Genomic DNA, 8,827 nt, shown 5'->3' with positions numbered 1-8,827 from the left:
GCCCCAAAACAGCAGGACATAACATGTAGCCTAAATTTTATTGCTTCAATTACTTGCTAAAATAAAAGTATCAACATGTAAACATTTCAACACAACACAGCACTCACAATGTCCAAAAAACAACTTAAAAATTATTAATTGTAAAAAGAACAACAACAAAAATGTGATCCCCTCTCAAGGTAAAAGATGAATCACAGATGCTGAGACAACACAGAAAAAAATAAACCACATAAAGGAAAACATTACAACTATAGAACTACAATAAGTAACTTCTAAAATGCTGGGGAGAATGGATACATGTATATGTATGGCTGAGTCCCTTTGCTCAGCCAGGGCAAAACTACCACAACATTGTTGAAACTACCACAACATTGTTAACTGGCTATACTTCAATACAAAACAAAAAGTTTAACGTTTGAGAAAAAAAAAAATGCTGGAGAGCTTACGGCAGAATGGAAATGACAGAGGAAAAAGTAAACATGACAGATGTATAGAAGTTATCGCGGTAATATATGTAAAGATGCAAATAGAATCTGAAAAGGAAAGGAGATAGATTGAGGCAAAAAACTGATTGAAAAAAAATTACTACAGGAAGTTATTTACACTGATAGAATCTTTAGGAATGAAAGATGGCAACATGAAAGTTAAATATCTAGGTAAATATATTAAGGTCATTTATTCCCTTAAGTTATTTCAGATATATTTGACTGGAAAGCAAAGCTTTTAACAGTCTGGTGGTGTTTTCAATATATGATGTGATAAACATGACAATTATAATATAAAGCAAAAGGTAAGTATAAACGTATTGAAGCTACAGGTTTTTTCATTTTACAAGAAATGCTACAATATTTGAAAAAATAGACTGTGTAAGCTTAGGTATATTTTATACTGTAACCCCCATAACATACACTAAAAACAAATATTCAAGAGAAATAGTCAAAATGCCAAGAGAAAAACTAAAATGAATACTAAAGAAATATTTCAGTACTCCGGTACAAAGCAGGAAATGGAAACAGAAGACCTAAAACAAAGGAAGACAGGACATTAGGAAGAGTGAACTATAAAGATACAGCTCCTCGTTCTCCCCAAGAGATACTGAATCAGCAGGATTACATGTACCAAAATATCTTTACTCTAAAAACTAGTTAAGGGGCTCTAGCACTCAGATAAATCATAAACAAAAGAAAAGACAGCCAAGAAGTTTGCTTGTTTACAGTTTGCTTGCCCAAGTCCCTCTTGCCACCCAGTATACTGAGGTGTCATGGGAAGAATATGTGCCATGCTCAGTTGTTCAGTCATGTCCTACTTTTTGTGACCCTATGGATAGCATCCCACCAGGCTCCTCTGTCCATGGGATTTCCCAGGCAAGAATACTGGAGTGGGTTGCCATTTCCTCCTTCAGGGAGTCTTCCCGATCCAGGAATTGAACCTGAGTCTGTTGCATCTCCTGCATTAGCAGGTGGATGCTTTACCAACTGAGCCACCTGGGAAGCCCACCTACTCCTAATTTCTGGCTCCTTCCTCAGGACAGGAAAAACGTGGAACTTGTGTCCAACATTCTGCCTTCTCTGGGGGCTGCCCAAGGAACTGGTTTTTGTCTTATCTGGCTTGGTTTGCCAGTGAGAATGGTGGCATAGTTTGTGCATCACATTGGAGGCCACTGAAAACCCAGTTGAGTACTGCAGCATGTTAGGGCGGCAAAGAATATGCATTTCCATGGGCAGGCACCAGGAGGAGCAAAAGATCAAGGGCAGAGGAATACAAGAGAAACTAAAAGGTCCTCACAAGAAACAGGAATTAAGATGTCAGAAGCATCCATTTATACTAAAATAAAAGCATGCACACAACCCCAAAGAAGATGCATCCCAAGAAAAGGTGGTTGACAGGTTCCAGGACCCCTGGTTGGGCTTACTGGTGAAGGTAGTAGGGCAGTCTGTAAAGACTGCGAGAAGTGGCTGTTTCCACAAAGCCAAAATCTCAGTGAAAAATCACAAGGGATACAGAGAAACAGGGAAATCAAAGGACCAATACAAAGTGCCAGAAACCAACTCTAAAGAAGAGCAGACATATGCAGTTCCTGAAAAAGAATTTTAAAATTATGGTTTAAAGAGTCTTCCCTGGTGCCTCAGTGGTCAAGAATCTGCCTGCCAATGCAAGACGCTGGTTCAATCCCTGGGTCAGAAGTTCCCCTGGAGAAGGAAATGGCAACCTACTCCAGTATTCTTGCCTGGAGAATCCCATGGACAGAGGAGCCTGGCAGGCTACAGTCCATAGGGTCACAAAGAGTCACACAACTAAGCAACTGAGCAACAGAATTTGGGATAGTGTTGCCATCTTAACAGTATTAAGTGTTCTGAATTTTCTGATATGCTATAAGAGCTGAAAGAACATAAATCAGAATTAGAAAAACTCAGAAATGAAGTGATAGAGCTCAGGAACATAGTAGAGATAAAAGAAAAAATAATTTCAGAATATTAACCTAGAAAGAAATAAGAAAAACTCCAATATATTAATATTAGGACAAAAATTTTTAATAAAAATTTTCAAATATGTAAAAAGTATATGAGAAAGTAAATAAACTAATAACTTTATATTTCTTTTATCTAGACTTCTAAGTCTCATAAATAATAAGATTTTTGAAATAATGTATTAAAATATATAAATATATTAAAATTTTAATTAGATCATGGCTCTTAAATAATCTTAGAAAACAATTTTAATTCTTCTTAATAACACCTTAAGTTACCTGAACCGCCATAATATATTGACTTCATGTTTTGTTAGTTAACCCTCAATAACTCTATTCCGATCTGCCACATACTCCTTAACACACAACATTCATGTTCATCTTCAGGCCTTTTTATGTGTTGTTTATTCTTCTTGTAATGGACTTCCTCATATACTCAAATGCCTCGGGCCCTTACCCTCCATGTCTCAGCTCAAATATCACTTCCTCAGAGAAGGGTTCCTGACCATCTTACCTCATTATCTAAATTTGCCTTATCCTTGGTAGTCTCCTTCAAACTATGTTTCACTATGTGATGCCATTTATCTACTTATTTGCTATTTATCTACTATTTGTCTTCCCCAATATAATACAAACTCCATTTATTAACCAGATATAGTAATAAATATATTTTTAGTTAATGAAGCCATATTACAAATCTAAGTGCCCCAGAGGTTGTAGAAAACATTTGAGTCCAAAATACATATTAAAAGGTGCATAAGGGGACTTCCCTGCTGGTCCAGTGGCTAAGACTCCATGCTCTGAACGCAACGGACCCAGGTTCAATCCCTGGTCAGGGAACTGGACTCCACATGCAGAAGAGTTCACATGCCTCAACTAAAGATGCAACTAAAAAAAGATGCTTCATGCCAGAACTAAGACCTGGTGCAGCCAAATAAATAAATAAATAAGAAGTGCATGAAGAAGAAGGACAGTGCCCATCACTGAACTGGGAGGAAAATATAAGAATAACAACAAAGGGAGTGGTTAATGAAATAAAGATAAAATTCACTGGGTAGTTCATGCAGAGCATTTATTTCCACTTTAGATCAAAGGTATTTTCTCCAACATGAATGAAGCTTTCCAAGCCAATATTTCAAATGTGTGTCTCCTTGACAACTGGGCTTTTACTTACATGGATGTGGCCCCATAATTTGACTTGCTTATACTGACCTGCACACCATCTTCTTGTTTCTTCTCTCACAACCATCCATGGCTCTTTTCCTTGTTCCAATAATGTAATCACATCTGGCTTAGAAATGGAATGTCCTGCTTACAAAGAAAAAAATGGCACATAATGTAGAAGAAAACATCGCTCAGTTAAAAGGTCAAAATAACACTGAATAAGATTTTCTAGAAGAGACGGTAAGGGAATGAAATACAAGAAATCAGGAAGAGTCAGTTTAAGATATATATATATATATATGAATACATACATATAGACTCACATATCCTCTTTTTACTGAACGCATGTATTAATACCTTAGTTGAAAATACAGATCCTGGAACCTTAGTTCACTTCCTGCTTTTGCACCTTCCAGTTGCATCTGACCTTGGGAAAGTCACTTAAACCCATTGTGCCTCAGTACTCACTTATAAAATGGGAATAGTAAGGAGGAAAAAATAAGTTGATATGTTATGTATATAAAATGCTTAGAGCCTTGCCTATTAAATACTTAGCACAATGTTAGCTATTAACACCATTATAGATATTGTTGTTTTACAAAGAGTACACAAGAAGACCTATCTGTAGGATATTAAATCCATTTAAAATGCAATGTTCATTGATTATAACTTTCAACGGCAAAACAGAAAAAATTTCTCCAAAATAGAATGCATGTTCTTCAGTTTTCAATGAATTCCATTTATTTAACCCACTGCTATATAAATTGTAGGGGTTCTTTTAGAGCAAGTAGAGCAATTTAGCACCCTGTGTCCGGACAATCTCTCTGCAAGGGGATCAGATAATAAAATGGAACATCTATAGAAATTCCGAGCATAAATAAATAGGAAATTTGGATTCTTTGACAATGATATATAACAAATGCCAAAGATTTCTAAACCACACCCTATTCATAAAGGAAGAAAGGCAACTGTAATTAAGAACAGAGGAGGTATGAATGTAACTGAAGGAGAGGGAGGATAAAGATATTTAATGCAGATGTGATTTCCAACCTGACAAAGCTGAAACCACTTTCTTGGTAAAAAAGAATAAGAAAGTGTTAACTAGTTTCCTAAAGGCAGCCCTAAAAATTACAGTGGGAAAAAATACGTATCTTAAAGAGCAGATTCTAAATTATTCTAAATCACTTGAGGCTGATAAACATACCCAGTGAGACCAAGTTATCATAGTTCTCCATCATCACATCCTGGTACAAGTTCTTCTGAACAGGGTTGAGACATTCCCACTCCTGCTGGGAGAAGTGTATGGCCACATCCTTGAATGTCGATGTCTGAAACAGCAAACCTATGTATTAATGGGGAAATGAAAGGAATATTTTGAACACAGAAGGAGAGAAGATAAGGATTGTACTGTAGGAAGAGAGCAATATGGCAAGTACACAGGCTAAAAATCTATAATATGTGAGGGGACTGAAGCAGAATATATAGGTATTTTTGAAGAAGCTTGCTGAAATAGACAAAATTTCCTGGCTTGTTCTTAAGTATCTGAACCATTTAACAACAGATAAAATAATAACATTTGGCTATTAAATAGTGAACATGAGGATAATGCCTGATTGGTATCTGTCACGTAAATTCTCAGTAAACGTGAGCTGTCAAGGAAAATTTTTGCCTTTTAAAGAAGCGGAAATTTAATCAGTTATTTTTTTTAATGCAGTATAAAGTCCCAATTTAGAAAATACAGTTTATATAAAATTGAGAATTTCCTCAATTATTAAATGCTTCACTATGTCAGATCTTATAGTTTTTAAAAAAATAAATCCACCTAATTTTTGGCACATTATATCTTATGTATACATCAGATTTAAGTGAACAACATTTAGGAGGCACAGCATTTGTAAGGTCTTCTCCAATCCTATGATTCTGTATTCACTTACTACTTATGATGATACATTTTCTTTTTACTGCCATCTAACGTCTATCACTGAACACTTGGCTTGTGCTGAGTGATTACTTAGGCTACCAATGATCATCTTCTGGTATTTATACCCTTATGTACTCTCCTTCACATGTGTATGAGCTGAATTGAGTGACTTGTTTTTAATAAACACAATATGATTAAAGTGGTGAAATGTTATTTGTGATGGCAGATTGCAGACTAAGACTTTCATGTTGTTTGCCTCTTTTGATGTCTCACTTGCTCAACAGGGGTGGCCTCCAATTCTCCCATGAGAAACTGGATCTTGGAACCATCTGAGTGAGCTCAGAAGAGGATACACCCAATATTGGCCTTAAGATGACTGCAACTCTACCCAACAACTTAATAGCCTTGCAAGAGAACGAGTGTAAAGAGAACTAGAGCCAAACTAAGCCATGTCCAGATTTCTCAACCAGTGAAATCATGAGATAAACATTTACTGCTTTAAGCTACTAAGTGCCAGAGTAATATGTTATGCAACAGTAGATAACTAATAGGTAGAGTTAAAGAATACTGAGGAAGGATGTTGAAATATGTCATCCAAATTTAGTATGTTCCATTCAACAACAGAATATCTTGATATTTACCTTTCAGGGATTTCCTGCCAAGATCCATGACCTCCAAGTTTGCAAATCTCAATCATGTATATACACTAATTCACATAAACTATGAGATACTACTATTCACTGAGATTTAAGTCATTCAATACCAAATTTCTGTTTTATCTTCCAAATTTCTGGAATCTTACATCTGGAAAATTACAAAGACAAATCTTTAATGGACTTATCTCCTTCACTCCTTCAACACTGCTCTTGATAGAAAAATGGGCATGTAAGACATGTTGGGTACTTTCTTAGTAATAACATTAACACTAGTTTTTTTTGTTTTTTTGTGTTTTTTTGCATTAAGAACACTTTATGTTAAAGTATGAATGGCATTTACAATAAAACATGAAAAGATTTATATGTATCTACAAAAGTTTTTGCTACAATAAATGCTATTTCTTTTAAACAAGCCAGAAAGGTAAGGGATGTCATGCTCAATCTATACATTCCCTTTGTAGCATTAGTCTGGAAGACTTTGACCTTTAAATTAGACAATCATATTGTGAATTTCCTGGTCGTTTCTCTAACAGACACAATTTTTGAGCCATTTCCATTGTATTTTACTCCCCAGACTTGATCCTGATGATCAAAGAAGGTGTGAACACAAGTCCTCATTCCAACATCCCAAACTTTTACACTTTTGTCAGATCAACTGGAAACCAAGTGTATGTCACCAGGACAAAATGCAACGTTCAGCACCCAGGATGCAGGGACACTCAATGTGCCAGCCAAGCTGGTGTGTTGTATGTCACAGATCTTGACGGAGCCATCATCCAAAGCAATTATAAGGATCTGTGACTCCAGGGAAAAAGTCAAGGAGTGAATGGGCATATCATGACCTTCTAGTATATGCAGAAGTTTCCCAGTTGTGATATCAAAAATACTGATGATTCCACCTATGGCTCTACTGGCCAGAAACTTCCCATCAGGACAATATGCAATACTAAGAATGAATTTTCCTCTTATGTCCAAAGAATACTCATTTTTCCCACTTTCCACATCAAAAATGTTCACTTTCCCCACATGAGTTCTTGTGGACAGATTCTGGGAATCGGGAGAAAAGGCCAAAGTCCATGCATCCACAGGTCCTGCATCTACAGACTTTATTTATTTGCTCTTTTCCAACTGCCAGAGAAGAATATGAGCATCAAGAGAATGGGATGCAGCAATGGGTAGGGTGTGGCTAAAGTCCACAAAAAACACACTCAGCTGAGGGCTCTCCAGATTCCACTGTAGGTCCAGTTTCTCATCACGCCATTTCCAGACCTTCACTTGGTCATCCAGGGATCCTATGACCACTGTCTCAGAGTCTTCTTTGTTTGACCCTCAGGCAACTGATTAGATGGCATCATCATGGGTGTGCTCTTGTCTGAAGAGAACACTGTACTGGTTGGTCATTTCCTTAACCAAGGAGGAAGGGTTAAAGGCCAAACAGCTTACCTCACTGCCCGGCTGCACTGCCCTGCAGCTCATCTGACACCCAGCTTTGAGTGACAGCAACACCAACACTAGTTAGTTTAGACTGAGGCACATTGAGAGGATGCTGGGTAATTATGTATCACATTTCACTAGAACAAAAGCTGGGAGGCAGCTTATCTGAGGAACCTCTTTGGGTAGTAAACTTTAGAAAAATTAATGAAAATACTCAAATGATCTAAAAAATACACATATTCCAAGAAGGGGAGAAACATCAACTTACATGAACAATGGTTTTAGACCTGCAAGACTGGATTAGTCCTCAAGGTTCCTCTAACAGAAAAGCACATGTCCAGAAAGCCAGAGCTGGTGGAAGAGAAAGACCTTGAGATCAGTTTGGTGTTCCCAACAGAACATAAGTTAATAACATTATAATCTTCCATTCCAGGTTCCAAACTATTTACCATCACACATGATTTGGGTAGATTAGGATTCTAGATAAACCCACTTCTTCTGCCAAATCCCAGGAACAAAGTCATAGCACAGAGGCGTTTCTGCCAGACCCAGATATGTCAGCAGGAAGTTTTCTGGCACTGTATCATTTTGGTGAGGAAGATGCAGACCTAGAAGTGGGCAATGCAGTTTTGCTCAGAGCAGATCCTCTTCCTTCTATTCCCACCTTCCAAGACTACCATCCTAATAAGGACCTCTTTTGTGGCTTTATATGAAGTTGGTTAAGACTTTGAAGATAGAAAGTCAGTGTTCGGGACTTTGAGTCTAGCAAAACTTACTAGTTAAATATATGACAAACCATCACTGTTATAAATCAAAGTAGATACCAAATGTGAAGTTGGGAAAATATTTAAGGATATGGGAAATATTCCAGACACACTGTCAACAAAACAATCAGATTGACCAATATAAGTATTTATGAACAATATCTGAATATATCAAGCAACACAGAGAAGCAGAGTCAGAGAAACAGACCACTGAAATTAGTGGAACACACCACCTTACTCCTATTCAGATTTTACCTCATTTTAGATAATAAGCATTTTAAAGGAAGCAACTATGGCTTTCTAGTGATTGTATTACCCCAAGTCTTACAACTTCTAGATCTACAATATTGTAGGCACTTAATAGCATGTGTACAAGGATGTTCATCAGAGAATAATTTTTGATGGGCAAAAATTAAAAATA

General features: G+C 36.8%; 1 protein-coding gene and 1 pseudogene across 5 annotated transcripts in view; both read right to left on the bottom strand.

Moving 5' to 3' along the window:
• Positions 1-3,522: 3,522 nt before the first annotated feature.
• Positions 3,523-8,827, bottom strand: part of LOC147353752 (zinc finger protein 607-like) — a 47,361-nt gene continuing 42,056 nt past the window's right edge. For 2 of the 5 annotated variants that reach the window (XR_015145821.1, XR_015145824.1), the window contains exons 6-8: positions 7,911-7,993; positions 4,836-4,959; positions 3,523-3,775 (exon numbers count right to left, since the gene is read on the bottom strand). Coding sequence is in view for 2 of the 5 variants with exons in the window: in XM_086352123.1 (XP_086208249.1) it covers positions 7,950-7,993 (44 nt within the window). In the remaining 3 variants the exon portion in view is untranslated. Of the gene's footprint in view, positions 3,779-4,835; positions 4,974-7,444; positions 7,581-7,910; positions 7,994-8,827 lie in introns of those variants that run through there. The other 3 variants (XR_015145822.1, XM_086352123.1, XM_086352124.1) reach the window with 3 other exon arrangements.
• Positions 6,600-7,799, bottom strand: LOC147353753 (uncharacterized; annotated as a pseudogene).

Source organism: Bos grunniens, chromosome 18 (genome assembly GCF_055505025.1).
Source record: "Bos grunniens cultivar Pamir isolate PY7600 chromosome 18, Bosgru_T2T1.0, whole genome shotgun sequence".
NCBI lineage: Eukaryota > Metazoa > Chordata > Mammalia > Artiodactyla > Bovidae > Bos > Bos grunniens.
The sequence above is the reverse complement of the archived record's forward strand: the minus strand, read 5'-3'. Positions and strand labels throughout refer to the sequence as shown.